Source organism: Amblyomma maculatum, chromosome 5 (assembly GCF_055883805.1).
Source record: "Amblyomma maculatum isolate TAMU_Amacu chromosome 5, ASM5588380v1, whole genome shotgun sequence".
Lineage (NCBI taxonomy): Eukaryota > Metazoa > Arthropoda > Arachnida > Ixodida > Ixodidae > Amblyomma > Amblyomma maculatum.
The window spans coordinates 85964261-85991476 of NC_139348.1; the positions used below are offsets into that span (position 1 = coordinate 85964261).

The following is a 27216-nucleotide window of genomic DNA, read 5'->3' on the forward strand; positions in this document are numbered from 1 at the left end:
TGGTTCCTAAAACTTGTGTACTGGCTCATTATTACCTATTTATTAGCGAGTGTTTCGGCTCTCTTCTTGGCTCCAAAGTACGAGCGTGCAACGCTGAACGGTATCACACTGCGTTGTGGCAGCAGCACTATATCTGGTCACGATTAAGCACTAAGGTAAATACAATGTGTTGTCCTCAGCGATAATGCCCTCTTGTACGAAAGCCTCCTTCGAGGGCACACGGCTTTTTTTGTTTAGGTATTAGGTTTGTTGTCTCATGTTTGTTACAAATTGGTGAAATTTAAACATTTTGATATGGACGCAAGAGTTGCAAAAGTGTATAGCCATAATAATTAAGCACTGTTGTATAACAGAGCCGACAGAGAGAAGAGCACAGAGCTTTCAGCAAGCTGCAAAGGTAACAACAGAGAAAGAACGATAACATGAAATTGTAAACAGAAATGCTCCTAGTAGTAGGTCGCAGCCACGATAGAGCGAAATTCTGACATTTATACAGAGTGGAAACTGCAGTTTAGCATTTACGCGATGTATATCTTGATCAAGATTCCTTAGGTACAGGTCATGTAAAATGGCTTTCACGCAAGAATGATATCTATGTTCCGTGCAGCACGAAGGGAGATAAAATAAGGCATTTTCTGGTAGAGTGCACATATATGTAGGAACTCATAAAAATTTCGCGACTACCTATGCAGAATCCCTCCCTTCCAATAAAGCAAGTTAAACATAGTAAAACATAGGAGCACGAAGTAGTGTGAGAAGTAATGGTGTGCTAGAGCTGTATAAAAATTTCACAAATGAAAAAAACTATAATCTTACAGCTTCTAATGTGATAAAGTAGCATTAGATTGAAGCTTCTAAATGAAAGATAGGCACACGCAAGACAAAACGAAGGCAGAATATGAAGGCTAATGCAAATAAAGGACGAAAGTATCGTTTGGTACCTTTTCATTTTACTGTCTTTCGTTTATAGCAAAAGCCTAACTAATACGCCTGACATATCACCTATGCTTGATTGTCTCAGCCACTAATATCACTATAAATATATCGTCCTGAGGTGCACGTACAGATTGCGCAATCAGTGATGTATTGTGGCAAGCGCTTCCTTATAGAAAAAGATTCAATATAGCGTTCACCCTTGTTACAATCACGTATTGCTGTTGTCAAAGTTTGCTCAACGCCTGTGCCTTAAAACTAAACTAGTAAATTATCCTTTATTATTGAATAGCATTCACTATTGTTTCGAGGGTACACACTGATGACAATAGACCCGCCAAGTGTTATGGTTAATGTTTGCTTTCAGGGTTCTCGAATAGAACCACGAAAGATCCAGAAATATTTTGGGACCGCATCATATCAGTCTTGGAAGTCATGAAACGTCAGTATTAATAGCTGCTATCTACAGCCCCCGTGGCGGATTCTTCGCGTAAAGGAACTGTGCAGTCTCCTTAACCATTCATTTCTGTACTTCCCTTTATCTTCCAAATATTCCTCAGCTTGCGTGATAGGCTGCTGCAATACTTGAATTGCCTCCTGGGATAGTTATAAAAATCGATTTTGCCAAAACAGCAGAAACGTGCTTGCGTGGCATACAGTGAGTGTACCTGACCACAGACCTTAATGTCCCGCGCGCGATTCTGATTGCGCCTACATCTTCTCATTATACCAGCACGTGGAACTCGGCTGTGCCATGTCTTCTGATGTATTCCTTTGAGGTCACACAACCCGCTCGCTAATAAATATCCATGAGTGGAACTATCAATTTTACATCATTAGATGGCAAGCTCAATATTTGTAGTGTGATGCCGATGCCTCCTTTTCTTACAAATGACAAGTTCAAAACTCATGTGTTAAAAAGTTGTGTGGCACTTGGGGCCATTAAAACTTCTCTGATTCTTAGTTTTACTGCACATGCTTCTGTGAGCTGTGTGGTGCGACGTTCGAGGAAGCGCCTAATGAAAGGCACCGCACAGACGCCTGGATTGATTTGACGTGATAGCGTAAGCTACCAGCTAACATATAAAACCCCGATTTAAGCGAGCCGTATAAACGTGCCTGCGTGCTTTAGGGATAACTTAAAGTCAAGGGTCTTGGAGAGATGATTCTGATACCACACTCCGATACGAAAGGAGAGACCCGCCAAAAATAATGTCAGGAATCCCTACAACCAGTTAGCCCTCGGTTATGTCAGCTCACAGCTACTCCCTCGCACGTAACGCAAACATAGTGATACGTGCCCCATTATGGGGCGTGGGCCCTGGGTAGCCCACTTTGACCTATGATGGCCCTCACCTGGGGTGGCATCACGTGACTAGAGTCGCCGCAAAGTGTGACCCTTGCTGCAAACGATAGTATGAGCAATAAACATTTTTCGCCTTAAAAGAGAGCATTTAGGTGTCTAGCAAGCGGAATGGTTTGCCTTAGCCTTTATCAGGGTCCGGCTGGCATAACCGACAGCGTGCTCATCAAAGCCAGATTTCCGGTGAGCGGGTACTGCGCCGAAGCCGACTCAACGGGGATTTCCGTGGGAGAAGGGTAGAAATGACACGGGATTGGCGGAGTCGTCAGAAGGTGGCGGAGTATTGCGAAGGCTTCATCACAGTGTGGAGAGCAGGCTGAAAAATCGTGGCTGGACACAAGCTTGGTCAGAGAGTAGATGATTGTGACAAATTTGCGATCGACGTGGCGGAAGTAGGAGCAGAGGCCGAAGAAGCGGCAGAGTTCTTTCACAGTAGTTGGTGTGGGAAGTTCAACCACAGCGTGAAATTTTGCCGGATCGGTAAGGACTCCTTCCTTGGAGACGACATGTTCGAGTATGGTGAGTTGCCGTGCTCCGAAGCAGCACTTTAAATTTAGTTCGAGGCCAGCGTCGGTCAGGCATCGCAGAACTGTCTCAAGGCGCTCGAGGTGAGATGAAAAATCCGGAGAAGGGCGTCAATGTCGTCCAGGTAACACAAGTGTGCAATTTGAGTCGTCTAGGTGGGTTGTCCACCATGCGCTCAAATGTGGAGGGAGCATTGGATAGTCGGGATGGCATAGCAATAAATGCATAGAGTCCGTTAGGTTTGACGAACGCGGTTTTTGGGCTATCGGCTGATGGTATCGGCACCTGCCTGTAACCGGAACGCAGGTATAATGAAGAAAAGAACTCAGCTTCCTGCAAGAATTCAAGGGCGTCTTCGATATGAGGGAGAGGGTAAACGTCCTTGCGTGTGATCATGTTTAGTCGGTGGTAGTCTATACAGAATCGCATAGAAACGTCTTTTTTCTTGACCAGGGTGACCGAGATGCTCAATGGCTGATCGACGGTTGGACCAGGTTGCACTGGAGCATGTCGGGCACATCTTCGTAAGTAATGTGGCGCTCAGCGGCTGAGAAGCGGTGCCGGCGCTGGCGCTGAGGAAACTAGGTGCCGTTATCAATAAGATTGGTAACCGTAGTTGTGTGTCTCAACGAAAATGTCTGGTACTCGAACAAAGCCGCGGAACGCTGAAGGATGGTGATAAGTGGGGCTTGTTGTAATGGCGTCAAGCCAGCATCGATGGATCGTGAAAAACTTCAAGGGAAGATGAAGTGGCGACAAGAAGGGGTATGGCGCTGATGTGAAGGCCGGCGGTTGTATCGACGAAGGGATAGGTGGCAGTGGAATCGAGCAAGACAATGCTACCCAGCGACTGGCCTCGGAGCAATGTGGTAAGGCAAGGTTATGGATTATAAACAAAAAAAAAATACTTGAACTGCGAAAACTGTCACCAAACCATAGGGCAGCAACACAAATTTTGGTCAGCGCATCGTAACGAAGGTGTATAGATAAGAGCGGCGTCGGAAAGAGGAGCACAAGAAAGAGGCACAAGCACTGAGGAGAAAGGCAGAACCTCGGTGCTCTCTGCAACGTACATTGTAGAGCCTGCAGCACCGGATATTTCCAAAGGAGTGTCACTGAGGGATTTTAACTCAAAGTGAGCAGAAGTGTAGTCTATTACGGCATAATGATTGGAGTGGAAGTGCCAAGGATGACATCATGTAATGAGTTTGCTAGGAGGGTGAATTTTATTATGTATGGAATGCCTTCGAGGAAAAGGCGGGCGGTGCAGGCGGATAACGGTCGAACGTCCTGAGAGCTGGCGGGCGAACAGGAACGGCAGGAAACGGCATTATGACGATTTTTTAACAGCTGTGCCAGCGTTTACATGTTTTTCGACAGGACCTCCCTCAATGAACATGGTAATAATGTTGGCAGGCATGGAAACAGATCTTAGTTAATCTATGTCGGCGGAGTTCTTGGCTTCCGAAATGCGGCCGTTAGTTTTCCGTGTGTACGGTTGGTTGTCGGCTGGCGGCCAAGCATCGGAGAACGGAAACGATGATCAGGGGATAGCGAGCGGTGGGAACAGTGTTTATACTTAGAAGAGGACTGCGGAGGAGGCTGAGAGAACACGGGTAAGGGAGACGGCGGAAGATTGTACGTCAGCGTACGCGTGTAGTCTTTTAGAAGATGGCCACGATTACGGCATAAATGAGCCACAGGGCCGGCCAATTCACAGGTGTAGCAAACAGGTCGGTTGTCTTCAGTGCGCGAGGAGGTGAGAGGTTGCGGCAGTGGTCGACGGCGGAGAACCAAATCATGAGGGATGGTTTCAGGTTGTGGAAGTCGCCGAGGTTCGTATAGGACAGGAGATGGCTGTAGATAGGAGCAACATGTGAGGGTTCTGGCCTCCTAAATATTGGCCTACGTGACAAAAGCAGCGACCACGGGCTGCTGAGAAGGTTGTGGCCGAACTTCAGCGCCCTCCTCCTGTATGACACAGTGGAGGGAGTTAGCAGCAGCGCAAGCGCAGACGCCGCCGCAAAGGCAGAAAATGAAAGCTTGTATCCGTTTTCAATTTCGCCCGAGAAGAGGCGCAGGTTTCTACCTTATCTTCTCCATCATACGATTGACACTAGATGCGTTCGCCCGAACAGTCAGAAGCCTTACCATGTGTCACTGTCACTGATCTCCAGAGAACGCTCAGGCCGAAAGCATGAACTAGACGCCAGCCAGACCCACACGGACAAATATTTAATACGCACACACACGCAAACACAGACGCTAACTCACCAACAAAATTAACAAAAAACTAACACAACCTACAAGACAACAGATAGACGCGATTCTTCACACTAACAGACAGCGTTCCATTTTTGAGCTTACAGTTCGTAGCGGCAGACGCGTTTCTTGGGTCCAGGCAATGGCGTCGGCGTCGAGGTGGCGTTAGGCTTGCAATGAGCTGGTCTTGTTGGCAGCAACGTATGACCTGCCGTTGAAGCGGCGTTGAGGTGAACCCCCTGGGCGATGCAGGTGGATGGTGGTACGAGCTTTGTAGGTGTCCCCACGACGAAGCAGGTGGCTGAGTAGTCGCTCAATCCCCGGAACCGGTTGTAGAACAGCAGGGTACATACGGTACAATGCCGTAGAACATGAGGGCACCGGTACAGCAGCCGGCGTTGCTCACTCTCAGCCAAGGCGTCCCTCACCTCCCGGAGCCCGGAGCCTTCTCTGGCTTCCACGCCTTTGTCTCTCCATATCGCGCCTTTTTTTAACCTCCGCGTTTATACATGTCAGCCTTATCGTCATCTTCATCACCTTCTGTTCACTAATCAGTGCTTGCCATATCACCGACTAGTTCTTCATAGTCTTAATCCTTCGTTGTTCCGCGTAATCCTTTTGCCCTCGTCGTCTTCTTCGCGTTCGCAAAAAGCTGTATTTGGCCTCTTACATGTGGCAAGCGCCCCCCTCTCTCAAGAGTTTTCCGTTGAAAACTGCTTACAGTTTCACTGCCATTACGACTTCCAGCAAACCGAGTATCTTCTCCGGCCAGTCTGGACCAAGCACTTCGAACACCTCAGTTGTCTTGAACTCGCCCGAAGCACATCACTGACACAACACACCATAATTGTCTTTATAGAACGCTATCACAACATTATCACCCCACTGACACAACACGACAAAATTGTCTTTATAGAACACTATCACAGCACTGTCGTTGTCTCTAGAGTATCCTTAATAAACACACTATTGTGCACAACACATTTAATTGTAAAAACACACATCAACAAACCGAGAACCAAGCCACAAAAAACATACCTCAAATCTAACTAAGCCTGTTCGGCTCTATTCATGAAATCTGCGGCAAAGTTGTCTCTGCCATTAGTATACTCTGCATGAATTTCGTACTCTTGCAAGGCTAGGCTCCACCTCACGACTTTGCTATTGTTCATCTTGCCTTTGGTTAGATATTCGAGCGGCTGATGATCAATTTGAATTCGAAAGTGTCTCCAGTAACAATAAATATGAAATTTCTTCACTGCCCAAACCGCAGCCAAACAATCCTTTTTAATGGTGGTGTAGTTGCGTTCACAAGCCGTTAATCGTTTACTAGCAAGGTATACCGCATTTAATTTACAATTCTCTTCTTACAAGAGAAGAGAATCCCCATGTTCTGTCGGACGCGTCGGTGCGAAGAACAAACTCTTTGTCCAAGTTCGAAGCAAGCAGAACAGGCGGCTGTGCCATATGCTGTTTTAAAGTCACAAAGTCGTTTTCGTGTTCATCTGTCCAATTCAGCTTATTACTGACACCCTTATTAGTGAGCTCTACAGGTTGATAGGCTATGTGAGCCTACTCGGCAATAAACTCCCGGTCAGTTCAGTTCAGTTCAGTCGTTCAGTCGTGCCCGACTCTTCGTGACCCTATTGACCATGTCACGCCACGCTTTCCGGTCTCTCACTATCTTCCTGACATCACATAACTTCATCTGCAGTGCCTCGAGGATGCCATCTAACCACCGCGTTCGCTGCCTACCCCTTATCCGGCGACCCTCAACCTTTCCCAACATCAAATCTTTCTACAGCGACTCCTCTCTTCTCATCAGATGACCAAAGTAGCTGAGCTTTAACTTTAGAATTTGACCCTCCAATGAGCAGTCAGGGTTTATGGTCGACAATATTGACTGATTTGATCTTCTGGCAGTCCAAGAAACTCTCAAGAGTCTTCGCTAGCACCACAATTTAAACGCGTCAATTCTTCGGCGGTCAGCCTTTTTCACAGTCCAACTCTCGCATCCATACATCACAACTGGAAAGACCATAGCACGAGTTATACGGATCTTGGTTGGCAGACTATGTCTCTGCTCTTTACTAGGCGGTCAAGGCTAAACATTGCTCTCTTTTCCAGAAGCAGGCGTCTCCTAACTTCATGGCTGCAGTCTCCTTCCGAGGTAATCTTGGAGCCCAAGAAAAGAAAATCTGTCACAGCTTCCACTTCTTGTCCCTTGATGCTCCAGGACTTGATAGGGCAAGACGCCATGATCTTTGTCTTTTTAATGTTCAGTTTAAGCCCAAACTTCTCACTCTTCTTGTACGCGCATCAGAAGTCTCTTGAGTTCCGCTTCACTTTCTGCCATTAAAGTGGTATCATCCGCATATCTAAGGTTGTTGATACATTTTCCAGCAGTCTTCACTCCAGCTGAAGACTCGTCCAGACCGGCTTTCCTCATGATGTATTCTGCATATAGGTTAAATAGGCAGGGCGACAGTATGCAGCCTTGCCTCACTCCTTTCTCAATCGGAAACCAATTAGTAAGACCATGCCCAGTTCTGACTGTGGCCTCTTGCCCTTCATACAGGTTCCTGAGGAGACAGATGAGGTGAATTGGAACTCCCATCTCTTGGAGAGCTTGCCACAATCTGCTGTGATCTACGCAGTCAAACGCTTTAGCATAATCAATTAAGCAGAAGTAGATGGGTTTCTGGAACTCCCTTGCTTTTTCCATGATCCAGCGAAGGTTGGACACTTGGTCTCTAGTACCTCTGCCCTTGCGAAACCCAGCTTGCACGTCCGGAAGCTCCCGATCCACATACTGCTGCAGCCTACCTTGGAGGATTTTCAACATCACCTTGCTAGCATGCGAAATAAGCGCGATCGTGCGGTAGTTGGAACAATCTTTGGCACTGCCTTTCTTTGGAATGGGGATGTAAACTGACCTCCTCCAATCCTGTGGCCACTGCAGGGTTGTCCAAATCTTCTGGCATAATGTATGCAGAATGTTAACAGCGTCATGGTTGAGGTTTTGAAGCAACTCAGCTGGAATGCCATCAATACCGCTAGTTTTGTTCTTAACAAGGCTGGCTAAGGCCCATTCAACTTCACTCTTCAGGATGCCCGGCTCGAGATCAGTGATCACAACCGTCTTATGTTGGGTTTGCACATTCGGGTCCTGCTTGTACAGTTCTTCTGTGTATTCCTGCCACCTCTTCTTTATCTCTGCGGCTTCAGTGAGGTTCTTGCCTTGTTTGTCCTTTATCATGCCCAGCTTAGCACAGAAGCTTCCTGTGATATCTTTGGTTGTCTTATACAGAGCTCTTGTGTTCCTTAATTGGCTGTCGTCCTCAACTGCTTGGCACTGTATTTTCAGGAAGGCATTCTTATCTCTCCTTGCTATTTTCTGAAATTCCGCATTGAGAACCTTGTATCTTTCTCTTTCCCCCATACCTTTTGCCATCCTCCTTTCCTCAGCTATTTGCAAAGCCTCTTCAGATAAACAGATTGCTTTCTTGCACTTCTTTTGCTTTGGAACTACCTTAGTAGCAACTTCCTGTATTATATCGCGAACATCAGTCCACATCTCTTCGGGCTCTTTGTCTTCTAGATCTAATTCTTGAAATCGATTCCTCACTTCCACAGCATATTCTAATGGAACTTGATCCAGATTATACCTGAAAGGCCTTCTAGTTTTCTGCGTTTTCCTCAATCGAAGCTTAATCTTGGCAACAAGAAGCTGATGATCGGTGCCCCAATCGGCCCCAGGCCTTATTTTTACTGCTTGTATAGCGCTTCTCCATCTCTGTCGGCAAATAATATAATCAATCTGATTCCTGTACAGACCGTCCGGTGAAGTCCATGTGTACAGGCCCCTCTTGTGCTGTTGAAAATGAGTATTCGCTATGGTCAGGTTGTTTTCTTGACAAAACTCTACTAGCCTCAGCCCAGCTTCATTTGGCTCACCAAGACCGAACTTGCCTGTAATTCCGGATATTTCTTCACTCCCTACCTTAGCATTCCAGTCTCCTATGAGAAAAATGACGTCTGATGATGGGGTGCGGTCTAAAAGGCATTGTAGGTCCGCATAAAATCTCTCAACGTCAGCTTCTTCAGCAGTAGTGGTCGGTGCATAGACTTGGATAACTGTTATGTTGAAAGGGTGACCTTGGATCCGAAGTGAAATCATTCGGTCGTTTTTGGGGTTGTACCCTAGCACTGCTTTGCCCATTCTTCTGTTTACTATGAGAGCGACCCCATTCCTTCTCTTGAATTCGTGCCCACAATAAAAGACATAATGGTCGCAGGAGTTAAATTCTCCCATTCCGGTCCACTTGAGCTCGCTGATACCCAAGATATCAATGTTCAATCTGTCCATTTCTCGCTTGACGATATCCAGTTTACCTTGCGTCATAGATCTTACATTCCATGTTGCTATGTGATACATCTCCTTGCAACATCGGACTTTCCGGTCGCTTCCCGACACGTCCACAACTGATCGTCCTTTTGGCTTTAGCCCAGCCGCTTCATTCGTCCTGGAGCTACTAGGAATCGCCATTTGTTCATCCCCAGTAACATGTGGGACGCCTTCCAACCTGGGGGGCTCATCTTCCGGCGCCATATCATTAATGGCATTGTGACTGGCAATAGGTTTTTCTTGGCAAGAAATACTAATGTAGATTGCCATTACCTTCTCCAGTGAATCACATTTTGTCAGAACTCTCTGCCGTTACCTGTCTACCTTGGGTGGCCCTACACAGTACAGCTCACGACTTCATCGAGTTTCGCAAGCCCCTCCGCCACGACAAGGCAGTGATCCATGAAGGGGATCCCTGTAGTACTCAGTTAAACCAAGAAACTGTTGTACTTCTTTCTTAGTACTGGTTGTCTGGGCTGCCTGTATTTTCCCCAATACATCGTCTTTCGTCGTGATGCGGCCCCTTGTTAGCTTGTGCCCGAGAAAAGAGATAGCCTCACAGCCTATCTCGCATTTTGTTGGTTTTACCGCGAGTGCAGCGGTGGCGTAGCGGTAGAACATCCGCCTCGCATGCAAGAGGACCGGGGCTCAAATCCTGGTGCCACGCAATTCTCCACCGGATGAAAAAAGAAAAAATTCCGCGTGTCGATGGAATTGCATAAACAGGTTTGGGGTGCGACCTGATGCCGGTGAACACCTCCGGCAACGCACTCCCTCACCAGAACATGAGTTGGCCACCCTGGTGCAGTAATTGGCCGAAACCTCTTATAATAAGCTCCATAAAACCCCGGCCTTCAGTCACCAGCGGCTGCGGAACAACTGACCACGGCGGCGGTCAGACCTGTGACGCAGCAGGGGGTGCTAAGAAAGCCTGGCTCCGCTGGAGAGGCCGCCATTGCAAACTGACCCTGGCAACGTTTAATGCTAGAACCCTAGCTAGTGAAGCTAGCTTAGCAGTGCTGTTAGAGGAACTAGAGGGCATGAAATGGGATTTCATAGGGCTTAGTGAGGTTAGGAGGCCGAATGAGGCATATACTGTACTGAACGATGGGCATGTACTGTGTTATCGAGGCTTACCAGAGAGGCGACAACTAGGAGTAGGTTTCCTTGTCAATAAGTATATAGCGGGTAATATAGATGAATTCTATAGTAATAATGAGAGGGTTGCAGGCATCGTAATGAGGCTTAATAAGCGGTATAAACTGAAGGTTGTACAGGCCTATGCACCTACATGTAGTTATGATGACCAGGCAGTTGAAAGCTTCTATGAAGATGTAGAATCGGCAATGCGAAAAGTAAAGACGCAGTATACTGTACTAATGGGCGATTTCAATGCCAAGGTAGGGAAAAAACAGGCAGGAGACAAGGCAGTAGGTAACTATGGCATTGGTTCTAGGAATAGCAGGGGGGAGTTACTAGTTGAGTTTTCAGAGCGCAATAATTTACGAATCATGAATACCTTCTTCAGCAAACGGAAGAACCGGAAATAGACGTGGAAAAGTCCTAACGGTGAGAATAAAAATGAAATCGACTTTATAATGTGTTCAACTCCCGCCATTATGCAAGATGTAGAGGTAATCGGGAAAGTGCGATGCAGTGACCACAGGGTGGTGAGGTCCCGAATTAGCCTAAATCTGAAGAAGGAACGCAACAGATTAGTAAGAAAGAAAACCATCAACGAATTAGCGGTGAGGGGGAGGGCAGAAGAGTTCAGGATCTCGCTACAGAATAGGTTTTCAGCTCTAACGGAGGATGGCGACATTGCCCTAGAGGCAAGGAACAATAATTTCAGAGATATCATTACTGAGTGCGCGGTAGAAGAAGGCGGTAGGATAGTTAGAGAGGATACCGGCAGGCTGTCTAAGGAGACGAAAGATTTGATTAAGAAACGCCAGAGTATCAAAGCTTCCAATCCAACAGACCAGATCGAATTGGCCGAGATATCAAAGCTAATCAATAAGCGCAAGGTGGCCGATATAAGGAAGTATAACATGGAGAAAATTGAGCATGCTGTAAAGAACGGGGGAAGCCTTAAAGCGGTAAAGAAGAAATTGGGCATAGGCAAAAAACCAGATGTATGCGATAAGGGACAAAGCGGGCAACGTCATCACTAATATGCAAAAGATAGTCAAAGTAGCCGAGGAGTTCTATACAGACCTCTACAGTAGCCAAAGTAGTCAGGACCGTAATGAGATTGGCGGTAGGCAAAAACAGTCAGACGTTCCACCAGTGACAAGGGACGAGGTCAAGAGAGCACTAGAAAGCTGGAGAGGATCAGATAACTACAGATTTGCTGAAGGACGGGGGGGATATCGTGCTAGAAAAACTGGCCACCCTGTATACGCAGTGCCTGGTGTCATCGACGGTACCGGAACCATGGAAGAATGCAAACATTATCCTCATTCACAAGAAAGGGGACTCTAAGGACCTTAAAAATTACAGACCAATCAGCTTACTGTCTGTTACGTATAAGGTATTTACTAAGGTAATCGCTAATAGAATCAGGACAACCTTAGACTGCAATCAAGCAAAGGATCAAGCAGGGCTTCGGAAACGGTACTCTACTATCCATCATATCCATACCATCAATCAGGTGATAGAAAAATGCTCGGAATATAACCAGCCCTTATATATAGCATTCATTGATTACGAAAAAGCATTTGACTCAGTTGAAACCTCGGCGGTGATGCAGGCATTGCGAAATCAGGGGGTAGACGAGCCGCACGTGAAAGTGCTGCAAGATATATATAGTGGCTGCACAGCAACCACAGTTCTGCATAAAGAAAGTAACAAAATTCCCATAAGGAAAGGTGTTAGGCAAGGAGACACAATCTCCCCAGTACTATTCACAGCTTGTTTAGAGGAAGCATTCAGAGACTTGGAATGGGCGCAGTTAGGGATAAGCGTAGATGGAGAATACCTCAGTAATCAGCGATTTGCTGATGACATTGCCTTGCTAAGTAACTCGGGGGATGAACTGCAAATCATGATTGATGACCTAGACAGGAAACGTAGAAAGGTAGTCTTGAAAATCAATATGCAGAAGACTAAGGTAATGTTCAACAGCCTCGGGAAGGAACAGCAGTTTACATTAGATAGCGAAATACTGAAAGTAGTAAGCGAATATGTCTACTTAGGACAGGTAGTAACCGCAGATCCGGACCACGAAAAGGAAATAACAAGAAGAATACAATTGGGATGGAGCGCATTTGGCAAGCACTCGCAGATTATGACTAGCAGCTTACCGGTATCGCTCAAGAGGAAAGTATACAACAGTTGCATCTTGCCTGTACTCACCTATGGGGCTGAAACGTGGAGGCTAACCAAGAGAACTCTACTTAAGTTGAGGACAACCCAGAGGGCTATGGAAAGAAAAATGTTAGGGGTAACATTAAGAGATAGAAAGCGTGCAGAGTGGGTCAGAGAAATACCTCAAGTTACCGACATTCTAGTAGAAATTAAGAAGAAGAAATGGACATGGGCAGGACATGTAGTGCAAAGAGAGGATAACCGATGGTCGCTGAGGGTAACTGGATTCCAAGGGAAGGAAAGCGTGGCAGGGGGCGGCAGAAAGTTAGGTGGGCGGATGAGATTAAGAAGTTCGCAGGGGTCAAGTGGAGGCAGCTAGCACAGAACCGGGTTAAGTGGAGAATAACGGGAGAGGCCTTCGCCCTTCAGTGGGCATAATCAGGCTGATGATGATGATGACCGCGAGCCTGGCTTGATAAATTCTGTCAAAGAGCCTCTCTAGTGTAACCACATGTTCTTCCTGTGTATGGGTCGCCACCAGGATATCATCTATAATGTTCCACATTTTCGAGCCAATCCAAAACTTTCCGCATCAATTTCGTGAAAATAGCCGTGGCAGTCTTGAATTAAATGGGCATAAACTTACTCTGAAATAATCCCGCTGCTAAGGAAAAGGCTGTTTTCCCCTTCGATGAATCCTCCATTGGTATTTGCCAATACCCTTTACGAAATCAAGTTTGGAAATAATCTTTTTGTTGGCTACCTTAGCGAACAGCATGTCCTCTCTTGGAATAGGTTCAGCATGGGGTACCAAGATGTTATTAAGCCGACGAAGGTCTACGCACAATCTGTTGGTGCCATCAGGTTTTTTGATGACCACGAGAGGGGCATTGTATGCAGACCATGACCTCTCGATTATAGCCAACTCCAACGTCTACCGCACAACCTTTTCAATTGATTCCTGCACCACTAATGGTAGTGGGTATTGCTTTACATTGATTGATCGGTCTGTAGAGAGTTCTAATTTGCAGCATATGACGTTAGTCTTGACTGGTAAATCCAAAAAGATATCTTCTTTACTTTGTAGTAGAGCCCTTATCTGTGATCTTTTGTCTTCATTCAAATTGGTGTTAATAAACTTTCCCGTCCAACACTTTTCTTCAAATTGTAAGAGGGCATCTCGGCACAATCATCTGGTTCCTCTACCACTAAAGAGCAAGCGACCGTGTCTCCTAAATTTTTCTGTGCTGAAGCGCCCGTTTCTTCGTATTCTTCTGGACCTAGTTCTTCGTATTTCTTCAACATGTTTGCATGAAATACCTTCTTGGTGTTATTTATTATTAATTCATAATCCAAATCGTTTTTCTTCTGTGTCACTAGGTAGGGTCCTTTCTATTGCGTCAATAACTTGCTGTTGTCGGTGGGCAGTAGAATCAGATCCTTGTCGCCTGGATTGAGATTCCTATTGGTGGCTTTCTTGTCATAGTAGCCTTCAAAGCATTCTCGCACCTTCTCGAGACCTTGATGCGCCATCCTACATGTCTCCTCCAGCTTGTCTCGCAACTAAAGCACATATGTGTATGCCGTCTTGAGCTCCGCTGCAATCTTTATATTTGCCCACAACTCCTTGATTATTGTCAAGGGACCCATAACGGTTCTCCCATACAACATCTCGAAGGAAGAGAAACCAAGGCTTGCTTGTGGTACTTCGCGGTAAGCAAATAAAAGATTTGGAAGCTATTTATCCTAATTGGTTGGGCTTTCTGGGCACATTTTCTTATTAATATTTTTGAGCATCCCATTGAATTACTCTACTAGACCATTACACATTGGATGGTAAGGTGTTGTTAGTAAATGCCTTATAGGCAGAAGGCGGTTAAGCTCTTTCATCAGGTCCAATGTGAAGTTTGGTCCACGATCACTTAAATCTCTTTGGGAATCCCATAGCGAGCGAACATCTCCAAAGACCTTCAGCAACTCGGACACTGTCGACGTTTTTCAATGAGCGGCATCATGATAACGAGTAGCCATATCCACCAAGGTAAGCACTTATCTATTGTCTTTAGTAGATCTCAGAGAGATTGGTCCCACAATGTCAAAAGCCACACTTTGAAACAGTAGGCCGATAGCTGGCATCTTGCCCAGTGGTACGGGACTAACTCTGCCCTTTGGGATTGTGCGTTGGCAAACGTCGCACGACCTAACAAAGCGTTTATCGTCGCTCTGGACGCTTGGCCAAAAGAACTCCTCGGTGATTCTGGACACCGTCTTCTGAACCCCTGGTGTCCGGCCATGATGGTGTCGTATCCTAATCGTAAAACCGTCTCTGGTAAATCTCGGTAACACAAGCTTTTGGACCTGCCTTCCTGAGCTAAATATGCATTTTTTCTGAAGAAGATCGTCTACCCATTGAAACCGAAACGAGGTACGACTCTGTCTTCTTTTCTGCATTTCTCTCACTTTCTCGAAGCAGCTTTGCAAACTCGAATCTTCTTTTTGCTCATTGCCATTTCGCTTGGTGTTGCTTTCACAGAAATCGAAACGGGAGTAGAAACCGGCCGATGCGTCGCTCCGGCTGTCTCTTGCGCTCGCGTCTGTACTGCTGACGAGAAACTCCCTGCACCATCTTCTTGCTGGCCAGTCTTGCGCCTTTCCTCGTTTTGGTGCTTCCTAACATCGATCATCCTCCATTCAGGATCAGGGTCATTGATGCTTCTTGCACCTGGAATGTTTCCCAAGATGAGATCGTAGATTGGTCGCTCTGCGCATTTTGCCAGTAGCTCTCCGGTATAATAGGGGGTTAACAATAGAATCCTGGCTTCGGGCAGATGCCTAACCGTGCTGCTCACCAGGGTGACAGCGGACGTTTCTCCTCTTAGATCTTTAGCCCTCACTAAGCTTCTTCGAACCAGAACTGCATGGGCTCCATTGTCTCTAAGTGCCAATATATGACAGTCCCCTAATTGTCCAACCACCACTGGCATTGCTGTTTTCGACTTGGGCGTTCCACTCTCCACTTTATTGTTCAGTGGCATTTTCTCCTCTGAGCTGTGGGGCTTTGGCTCGTGTGATAAGTTCTTTCTTTAAATCAACAACCCATGCAGCTCGGCCCTGCGTTTCATATCGGCATTCTTCCGCAGTATGCACTCTCCTTTTGCACCCTCGACACACGACCTGTGTCCTCCGGGCCGCACTGCTACAATCACGCCATCTTACAGTCGGCTCCACGATGTCTCACCCTGTTAAAGAAAAACCATCCGATTGCCGCCCTAAAAGCCCCGCCAGATTTTTTTGGTCTTGCCGAATTTATTTCTGAATCCTTCTAATTTTCCTCTTCCCCTTACTCGTATTCCTAAGACCTTGAGCTTCGAAACCTGTTCTGCATTCTCGGCAATTTCTTCTAATGAACACAAATTTCTTTCTTTCAGGAATACCGCTAGGTTTGAACTGCAGCGTACTAGGAACGGCTCTGTCACCAGTTTGTCACGTGCGCCCTCAAAACTCTTATCTGTGTTCGGCATCTCAAGCCATCTGTCGAAACGGTTGGCAAGCCGACAAGAAAACTGTTTAGCGGTTTCAGTATCCTCGTGTTTCGCGGTGCGGAATCTCTCGCGAAAACACTCTGCTGTTAGCCTGAATCTTTGGAGAAGTGCCTCCTTGATTTTATCGAAATGCATGGAATTATACGCAGGCATCCTACCAAACACATTCAGCGCTTCCCCGACTAAGTACATACTCAACGCTGTTGCCTATTCACAGCACTTCCAACCTTGTCCTAAAGCTATCCGCTCAAATTGTGGCAGATATGCGTCCAAGTCATCTCTTTTATCACTCCTATCCATACTTCCTAGCCCCAAATCGTCATCCGTGCTCCCCTCGCGTTCTTCGATCAATTTCTGCTGTTTCCACAGCACAAACGTCTTCTCTCGTTCAATTCTTCTAACCTCGCGTTCCTCTGCTTTTTTTACTTCGCGCGCTGCTTCACACGCATCTTCACGTGCCTGTGTTCTTTCACCTCTTAGCCTTTTCACTTCTTGCTCATAAAGACTCATCACCTCCTCTTTGATTAACCCTAGCTTGAGAGCGACCTCTAATGTCTTCGCTAAGTCCATACTGTCTGCCGTCAGAAATCCGAGAGATCCGAGACAAAAAGAAAATAAACAAAAAAATTAATCCTGGCAGGCTCGCGACTTGTTTCTTTGTCACAGATCTCAGGAGAACGTTCAGGCTGAAAGCATGAGCTAGATGCCAACCGTAGCCGTACAGACACACATATTAATACACATACACACAGAGGCTAACTCGCCCAAACAATTAACAAAAAACTAACACAACCTACAAGATAAATGATAGACGTGATGCTTCACACTACGAGACAGCGTTCCATTTTTATGCTTACAGTTCGTAGCGGCCGACGCGTTTTGTAGGTCCAGGCAATGGCGTCTGCATCGAGGTTGCGTCCTGCTTGCAATGAGCTGGTCTTGTTGGCCGCAACGGATGACCTCCCGTTGAAGCGTCGGCTGAAGCAACGTTGGTGCTCGAAGCGGTGTTGACGTGAACCAGGGCGATGCAGGTGGACAGTGGTACGAGCTTTGGAGGTCCTGCCTGGACGTAGCAAGTGGCTGAGTAGTCGCTCAATCCCCGGAACCGGTTCGAGAACAGCAGGGCGTATACAGTACAATGCCGTAGAACAGGATGGCACCGGTAAAGCAGCCGGCGTTGCCCAGCCAAGGCGTCCCTCACCTCCCGGAGCCTCCGCTTCTCTCGCTTCCACTCCCTTGCCTCTCCAGATCGCGCCTTTTTATAATCTGCGCGTTGATACGCCCCAGCCTTATTATCGTCTTCATCGTCTTCTGTTCACCAATCAGCGCTTGCAATGTCACCGACTACTTCTTCTTCATCTCCTTAATATTTCGTTGGTCCACGTAATCCTTTTCGCTGTCGTCGTCTTATTCGCTTTTTCAAAAAGCCTCTGTATTTGGCCTTTATATGTGACAGTCACCAAACGAGCATCAGCTAATCGGAGACGTGACATGCTTCAATTCGGCATCATCCAGGAAACTTCAAGTCCTTGGCTGGCTCCCATTATCCTGGTCACAACATGACAATAGATGGCGCATCTTTTGTTGATTATCGTCCACCTAATGCTGAGACAAAAAGTGCGTCTCTTTCTACGCATCGACGATGCCATCGACTGCCTTCACGCAGCTTCATACCTCTCCTCGGTTGATTTGAGATCAGGCTACTGGCAGATGCCAATGCACCCGACGGACAAAGTAAAGGTGGCAGTTGTTACACCCGACAGTTTTTATGAGTTTAACGTATTGCCGCTTGGATTATGCAGTGCGCCTGCCACGTGTGAACATCTCTTGCGCACCCTTCTGCGTGAAAAAAATGGCAAAATTATTTAAGCTATCTGGACAATGTTGTTACATTCAGCAAGACATTTCACAAACATAACAGCCACCTCGCTATAGTTCTTGATTGCATTGAAAGAGCCGGCCTGGTACTTAGCTTGAATAACTGCCATTTCTACGAATACCAGACACTTGTCCTTGGCCACATGATTGATAACGATGGTATTCGGCTGGATCCCAAGAAACTCGAGGCTGTAAAAATCTTCACTGCACCGAAACCAGTGTAAGAACTTCGGAGTATTTAAGGGCTATGTTCCTATTTTCGCGTTATATCCCCATGTTCGCTGACATCGCCTGCCATCTAACATGCATTTTTCACAACGACGCAGCATTCAACTGGACAGCTGACGGACTCTGCCTTCCGCCATGTGAAATTTCTCCTGACTTTGGGCCCTGTGCGGCGCCACTTCTGCCCTTCTGCTCCAATCAAAGTTCCCACCTACGCCAGTGGTGTCGAAGTTGGCGCAGTGCTTATACAGCGACACGTTGATGCTCAAAATGCTATAGACTATGCCAGTCGTTCGCTGTGCAAGTTTGAAATCAAAACAGTGACTGAAGAAAAGTGCTTTGCAGTTGTTTTTGCTGTTTAAAAGATTTCTGTCTTATAATTTCAGAAATCATTTTATTATCGTCACCGACCACCATTCGCTTTGTTGGCTTATAATCTTTCGCGATTCTTACGGCCGTCTTCCGCGATGGTCTTTGCGCCTCCAAGAGTTCAACTTCACTCTGATGTACAAGAGCGGCCATCAACACGCCGACGCTGACCGCCTCTCGCGCTTGCCGCTCCCAACTGCTAGTTGCGATAGCAGCAGCTGAAGACTGCCCGGTGCATATATCACCGCCATTTATTGACCTTCACTACTGCCCGGCGCATATATCACCGCCATTTATTTACCTTCACTACCGGAATGAACAGCTCAACGATATGATCTTGGGACGCTATTCGAAGCTGCTCGTAATTCACCGGATGCCCGTTTTTGTGTTCGCGATGGCATACAGTTCAAGCGGAATTTCATCCCCGGAGGAGCGCATTTTCTTGCCGTCGTTCCCGAAAATCTCCGAACGAATTCCAATTCTTCAAATGATGCATGACGTCGTTACTTCAAGCCACTTGTGTTTTTTGCCCGGACCCTTCAGAGGACACAGGAAAAGTTTTACTGGTCATGAAATGTGTCAAGCCGTTCAACACTATGTAGCCAGTTGCGGGCAGTGCCAGCATTACAAGCTCCCTAAATCGTACCTGCTCGGTCCGCTACGACATATAACACCTCAAACGCGCCTTTCGAGCAAGTGGGCATCGACTCCTTGGACTTTTTTTAACGGTCTTCCAACGGTGACTGATGGATCACTGTGCGTAGCGACCACCTAAACCGATACTTTGAACGGCTGCCGTACCATCAGCCACTACTTCAGAGGCGTCCAAATTTTCTATGCGGTTTCTCATTCTTCTACCGGTTTCTCGTTCTATTGCACAGCGCACCGCCGCCTTGCTTTTCACCTCCATCGAAAAGCAGCTGCCAAGGCCGAGATTCGATCCCGCATCCTTGGGAACAGTAGTTAACCACCTTCGCCACCCCGGCAGAGTCGCACCATTATGCTGGCAATGTACGTCGATTACCACCATAAGACCTGGGATGGTTTCCTCCCTTTTATCACGTACGCATATAATACCGCGCAACTTTCCTGCAGCTGTCTGCATACCCTCCTAACTTTCACCTTACACGATGACCCCTCAATCGCCGCTGCTCTCTGTCGAGCTGATGAATGTCGCAACCTTGCTCGTTTCCGCATTGTTGAAACACAGGCTTGCTCCAAGGAACGTTGCGAGAACCGATGCCCGCGTGTCTTCTTGGCAGCCGGTGATTTAGTGTGGGGGTGGAATGTTTCATCCCGAAAGCTGCAGTGCCACTATACTGGCCCTTTTTTTCGTTTTGGAGCTTCCGAGTGACTTAAACACATCTCATATCACGACACACATATATAGGTATATATACATATATAAAGTCACTAATTCGAAAACCTCAAAGTTATCCTGCTCCAGAACGGCTTTCATAACAACCGCGAACAAGAACAACGACAATCGTAATTTATTTTTCAATTTATTCCCCTACAGGCCGGTATAAATGAGAGCCCTAGTATTCGTTCTCCACTTCAAAGTTCAGTTACACCCTAAATTCCTCTCTCAAACGCACCCAAACTGCCAAGTCAAGCTTACTGCCAGTAGCCCGAAGGATTGTCAGCCTCCCCCGCCATACACACAATGAAGTCCACACAAATTCCTTCGTCTCCTGTGGTCATACCTACGCTTCCTTCCATAAGCTGTTTCATTCTCTCCCTTTAGATAAACCTCCACAATTTCCCTTTTTAAATCCCCACCTGCATCTGCTTTGTAACCCAACCACCACTACAATACCATTGTACTTCCGTCCTGCTCAGCCTTCTTTCTCCATTTGTCTCGCCGCCACCTTTATCTTTTCCGCTCTTCGCCTTTAGAACCTACCCGCACGTTTACATTCGCACTCCTGACGAAGGCCAGCTTCTGGTCGAAGCGTCGTGGCCAATTTAATGTTTCTCTAAATGAAGCACGCACTTCGCTCTAATTTTTTTAAGCGGCGAAGTACTGTAAATGTTCGCACATAATATATATATATATATATATATATATATATATATAAGATGAGGTATGGACGCGCAAACGAGAACAAAGGTTTATTTCCGACGTTTCGGCCGGGGCCCGGCCTTCGTCAAGGAATGCCAGGTCTGCAATAAAGCCTATATATATATATATATATATATATATATATATATATATATATATATATATAAATATATATATATAGATATTGTGATCACTGTGTGGCGCTTCATCATCCACACGGCTGAACGTGCTGCTTCATCTTCATCCTGCTCCCTCTAGTAGATACCCATCGTCATCGCGGAGTGTGTTTGGCTGCAGTGTGCGACCAAGGCTTCAGGTCTGCAATAAAGCCTGATTCCCCAAGTCCGACCTTCGCGTTACCTTACACGTGGTGGAGGTGCGCCTTGATTTCCCCGCTGCTTCGTCACCTGCATTCACCTGGAGCTTCGTTCTGGCCGCCGTTTGGCCCCAACCACCATCGTCATGAATCAAGAGGGCCCCTCCGCTATTCCGGCTGCTACCAACTCGACTCCAGCTCCCCTTGCCACTTGGACTGTCAGTAGCCGTCAGCGCGACCCGCAGATGTTCGCCGCTCTCAGCAGCGACGACGCTGATGACTGGCTCGACAGCTACGACCGGGTCAGTGCTTTGAACCGGGGGGACGATTCTCTTAAACTAATTAATGTGTCCTTTTATTGGACGGATGTGGCCAAAACGTGGTTTCTAAATCATGAATCGACGATTCCGGACTGGGCAACCTTTAAAAAAAAGTTACGCCAGATTTTCTGCGCTCCTACTGTTCGCACGGGGTCCGCCAAGAAGCTAGAAGCCCGACTTCAGCGGTCCAATGAGACCTATACTTCTTATATCGAAGATGTTCTCGCACTTTGTAGGCGCATAAATGACACCATGCCAGAGGCCGAGCGGGTTCGGCACGTCCTTAAAGGTATTGGCCCACTTGCCTGTAACGCCCTGGCCGTGCAGAACCCTACCACAATTGACGCCATAATATCGACTTGTCAACGCCTTGACGAACTACAGTCAATACGCCTGCAGCCTGATCCCACTTCATTTGGTTTCACTGCCGAAGCTGACCTCCATGCGCTTATTCGCGGATTAATTCGTGAAGAGCTCTCGGCTCAAGGTAATTTGTGCCGCTCTGCATCTGAGCCACATCATTCAAGTGCCGGCCTGCGTAGCATTGTCAAAGAAGAGCTGATTGGTCGCTCCTACCATCTGTCAGGTGCCAACGTACGCCCAGGTCACGTCCTTGCCGCCCTCAGTTGGAGCGCCTACGCCACCGGCGCCTACCACTGCTCATGTCGCTGCATTGACACCACCTGCCGCGGCGCCGACATACTACCCCAACTGGCGCCCAGCCCGCTCTGTGTGTTAATACTGCGAGTACCGAGGCCATATTTCCCGCTTCTGTCGTCGCAGCCTCCAGAATGAACGCCGCGGCTACGAATCATTTGAAGCAGACTACCCTCCTCGCTTTTCCGGCTCTAACCACCGTTCATTTCCTGATTATCCCCGACATTCATCACCCCCGCCAGAAAGCCCCGCTCCGCCTGCTGGTTACAGGCCTTCAAGACGCCGTTCTCCTTCGCCTTTTCGCCCTCAACCTCGCCTCTCCGTCAAGCTTCTCTGACGATCCCCCGCCTGTCGGAAAACTGACCACTGCAGTTTTAGGAGGGAAAACTGCACTGTTCGGCCATCCTAAACATCCTCCGGAACGTCCCTGGAATACTATTTTAGTGCGGGTTGAAGGATTATCTGTTGAGGCTTTGGTTGACACGGGCGCCTCTGTTTCTGTGATACACACTTACTTGTGCTCCTGCTTGCGAAAAGTGAAAACGCCTTATGATGGACCTGAACTCCGTGGAGCTAATGGCGCAATAATTCGGCCTTCTGCTAAGTGTACTGTGCGAATTTTGTTGATGGTGTCCGCCACCACGTACAATTTGCCGTGATGTCACCGTGCGCTCACCCAATTATTTTAGGCTGGGATTTTCTGTCTGCCAGCCAGCATTTCGTGTCAAGACAGGGTCGTTTACATGAAAGAGAGCGATCCGTCTTCTGAACCTCCCGAGCCCCGTTATCGCCTGCTTGCCGCTACTAACTCAGTGTTGCCCCCTGGATGCGAACAACTTGTCGCGCTTACTTTTACTGACATTGATAACGGAGATGTGCTAATCGTGCCTTATGATCGCCATCTGACCCGCAGAATTGCGCTACCACAAAGTCTTGTTCGGTTTGAGCATGGCACAGCGCTTGTCGCTGCCTCGAACACTTCCCCAGAGCCCATTGTGCTGACTAAAGAGACATGTTTTCCTTGTGCCCTGGACATTCACTCGGCGTCCCTCACCACCCTTACCGCCCCCTCTTCCTCACCAGCAGCTTCTTCCGATGCTTCTCTCTGTGTTCTCTTTGGCACCATCAATTCTGACCTTCCTGCGACTCACCGCCAAGCTTTGCAGGAATTACTTCGAAAACACCAAGCCTCCTTTGATGTCACTTCTCCGACCTTGGGCCGAACGTCTTCTGCACAGCACCGCATTATTACAGAAGGTACTTCTATTGTTAGCCGCCGCCCTTACCGTCTTTCCTTATCAGAACGTAAAATCATAGAAGATAATGCGAATGATACGCTCCGACGAGACATTATTCGGCCATCAGCTAGCCCCTGGTCATCTCCGGTCGTCTTGGTCAAAAAAAAGGATGGGTCCGTGCGCTTTTGCGCTGATTACCGCGCACTTAACAAAGTCACTCGCAAAGATGTTTACCCTATGCCACGAATTGACGACTCCCTCGACTGTCTTCAGGGCGCCGAATATTTCTCCACTTTGGATTTGCGTTCCGGTTACTGGCAGATACCGATGCACGAAGCAGACAAAGAAAAAACCGCATTCGCTACTCCCGATGGGCTTTACGAATTCAATCTCATGCCTTTTGGACTTTGTAATGCCCCCGCTACGTTTGAGCGCATAATTGACACAGTTCTTAGAGGACTTAAGTGGAAAACATGCTTGTGCTGCCTGGACGACATAGTTATTTTCTCTGCGACTTTTTCTGATCATTTATGCCGCCTTGATCAAGTATTAACGTGCCTGGCATCCGCTGGTCTCCAGCTGAACACAAAAAAAGTGTAATTTCGCCAAGAAAGAAATCAAGATCCTGGGCCACCTCGTCAGCCGCGATGGCATTCGACCCGACCCTGACAAGCTTGCTGCAGTTTTGAACTTTGCACGCCCTCAGCGGACTAAGGAACTACGCAGTTTCCTTGGCCTGTCTTCGTACTTTCGCCGTTTCATTCGCAATTTCGCTACCATTGCTGCACCGCTCCACCGTCTCCTTACAGACCGTACTGCTTTCAATTGGTCCAAAGAATGCGAAAAAGCTTCCAAACCCTAAAGAATGCCCTCACTTCGGACCCTGTTCTCGCTCACTTCGACGACACTGCTGCCACCATTCTTCACACCGATGCCAGCAGCCTCGGTATCGGCGCCGTACTTCTGCAACGCGATACCGCTTCTCGGGAAAAGGTAATTGCGTTTGCCAGTCGAACTCTAACACCAGCAGACCGAAACTACACCATCACTGAGCAAGAGTGCCTCGCCGTCGTTTGGGCAGTTCAGAAATTCCGCTCCTACCTCTACGGCTGCCATTTCACGATCGTTACCGATCACCACGCTCTGTGCTGGTTATCAACCCTCAATGACTGGACGCCTGGGCCGTTGGATTCTGCTTTTGCAGGAGTACCACTTCGATGTCATATTCAAAACGGGGCGCAAACATCGAGATGCCGATGCTCTTTCCCGCTGCCCGCTATCAGAATCACCACCTAGTGCTTCCTCGAGCCTTCCTGCGTGCACCCTCAACGTCCCAATGCCGTCCAGAGCTCCAAACATCACCTGTGCTACTCCTGCCGCTGTTCCAGATCGCTACGCCATTATTTCACAACAGTGAGCAGATTCCTACTGTATTTCCCTAATCAACCTTCTCACCGGTGCTTCTCACCCTCCTACCGCTAGGATGCGCAGGCAACTCCAAAAGTTCAAACTTGACAACGGCGTGCTCTCCCGTTATATTTATTGCTCTGACGGCACCCGTTGGGTCCCCGTTATTCCCAGAGCGCTTCGCACCCGTATCCTGGCGGCTTTCCACGATGATGCTACAGCCGGTCACTTAGGCTTTCATAAAACTTACCGCCGCGTGAAAACCCGTTTCTTCTGGCCAGGCCTCGCCTCAAGTGTGGCAAAATACGTCGCCTCTTGTCTGCCCTGTCAGCGCCGCAAACGGCCCACTTCTCCTCCTGCTGGCCTACTACAGCCGCTACCTTGCCCTGCTACTCCTTTTGCCGTTGTTAGCATAGACTTATACGGGCCACTTCCATTGTCCGCACGAGGTAATCGCTGGATCGTCACCGCCGTCGACCACCTAACACGCTACGCTGAGACCGCTTCCCTGCCTAATGGCTCAGCACATGAGGTCGCGATCTTCTTTTTGGAATCGCTCGTACTGCGCCATGGGGCCCCTCAAGTGCTTCTCAGCTATCGTGGTCGGACATTTCTGTCGACGATTGTAGCCTAAGTTATTGAGGCCTCAACCACACATCAAAAATTGATCTCCAGCTATCACCCGCAGAATGGGTTGACTGAGCGGTTCCACCGCACGCTTTTTGACATGTTGTCTATGTACGTCGACCAAGACCACCGAAACTGGGACGTAATACTTCCTTTTGTTACGTTCGCCTACAATACGGCTGTACAGCGGACCACAGGTTACACCCCGTTTTTCCTCGTTTACGACCGTTCTCCCACTACCTTTCTTGACGCCTCTATTCTTTCTACACATGCCAGTTCCTCATCCTCTCTTCCTGACCAGTTCCTTTCCCGAGTGGCCAAACCTCGCCGGCTTGCTCGCGTCAACACGGAAGCTAGCCAGGAAGACCGCAAGTGCCGCTATGATGCAACCCATCGCCAAGTTCCGTTCCGTCCCGGCGACGAGGTGTTACTTTGGACCCCATTACGCACTCCTGGCCTTTGTGACAAGTTACAGCACCGTTACATTGGTCCTTACACAGTTCTTGCAAAAGCTTCCCCGGTCAACTATCGCGTCTCCCCTGTTTACCCTCCTCCGGACTGTCATTACCGTGGCACTGAAGTTGTCCACGTTTCACGTATGAAACCTTTTATTCGGCGCAATCCTGCGGACTAATTGCGGCCAGGCTGGCCGCTTCAACTGCGCGGGCGAAATAGTGTGAGCACTGTGTCGCGCTTCATCTTCCACACGGCTGAACGTGCTGCTTCATCTTCATCCTGCTCCCTCTTGTAGATACCCATCTTCATCGCGGAGTGCGTTTGGCTGCAGTGTGCGACCAAGGCTTCAGGTCTGCAATAAAGCCTGATACCCCAAGTCCGACCTTCACGTTACCTTACAATATATATATATATATATATATATATATATATATATATATATATATATATATATATATATATATTAAAAAATAAACAAATACTGGCCAACGTTTGTCGTGGACTGTCAGCTGCTGGTCGGATCCTTTCAACTTTATATATATATATATATATATATATATATATATATATATATATATATATATATATATATATATATATATATATATATATATATATATATATATATATATTACCGACATTCTAGCGGCAATTAGGAAGACGAAATGAACATGGGCAGGACATGTAGTGCGAAGAGAGGATAACTGATGGTCGCTTAGGGTAACAAACTGGATTCCAAGGGAAGGAAAGCATAGCAGGGGGCGGCAGAAAGTTAGGTGGGCGCGGTCAAGTGGATGCAGCTAGTACAGAACCGGGTTAAGTGGAGAAATATAGGAGAGGCCTTCGCCCTGCAGTGGGTATAGTCAGGCTGATGATCATGATGATGAGTATTATGCTAATTATCGGGATAAAGAATGATTAAATGCACAATGGAATAAAAACAACGCGCCCATCGGCACGTTGTTTTTTGCTAGAATCTATAGCTAAAGAGAATTCTAAAGCAAACACAGCCTGGGAGCCTTCACGCTGAGACCTTTTCGAGGGCGACTAGTGTAGCAGTGCACATCAATGATTACAGCATGATAAACTGAATGTCATATGAGCTACAGGGATTACAAGAGGAAATGAAGCATTGACACTACTTTAGCGCGGAGACTATCTTCCATATCACGTGTTATCAACGGCATGAATAATTAGGTATTTTAAAAGGGACATATTTCAGAGTGAAGCATTCTTGTCCGTAAATAAGCTGTCATCCAAAATTTTACATTCGGGCGATTTCAAGAGCTGTTTTCAAATGTGATGTGAGTTCCCTC

The 27216-nt window shown here is 47.4% G+C and overlaps 1 protein-coding gene across 1 annotated transcript; it reads right to left on the minus strand.

The window, feature by feature from the left end:
• Positions 1-15256: 15256 nt before the first annotated feature.
• Positions 15257-16912, minus strand: LOC146188630 (uncharacterized). The gene is made up of 3 exons (XM_084605093.1): positions 16570-16912; positions 16259-16308; positions 15257-15856 (listed from the first exon to the last, which is right to left on the minus strand). Exons 1-3 carry the CDS (start codon positions 16910-16912, stop codon positions 15257-15259), a joined length of 993 nt encoding a protein of 330 aa, XP_084461219.1.
• Between the last annotated feature and the right edge of the window lie 10304 nt (positions 16913-27216).

Coding starts and splice junctions, on each gene's coding strand:
- LOC146188630 (XM_084605093.1), bottom strand. CDS start 16,912: ATGGACTTAGCGAAGACATTAGAGGTCGCTCTCAAGCTAGGGTTAATC. Junction 16,309..16,569: donor GCGGATAGCTTTAGGACAAG/GTTGGAAGTGCT, acceptor TGCCGAACACAG/ATAAGAGTTTTGAGGGCGCA. Junction 15,857..16,258: donor TGGTGACAGAGCCGTTCCTA/GTACGCTGCAGT, acceptor CACGAGCCAAAG/CCCCACAGCTCAGAGGAGAA.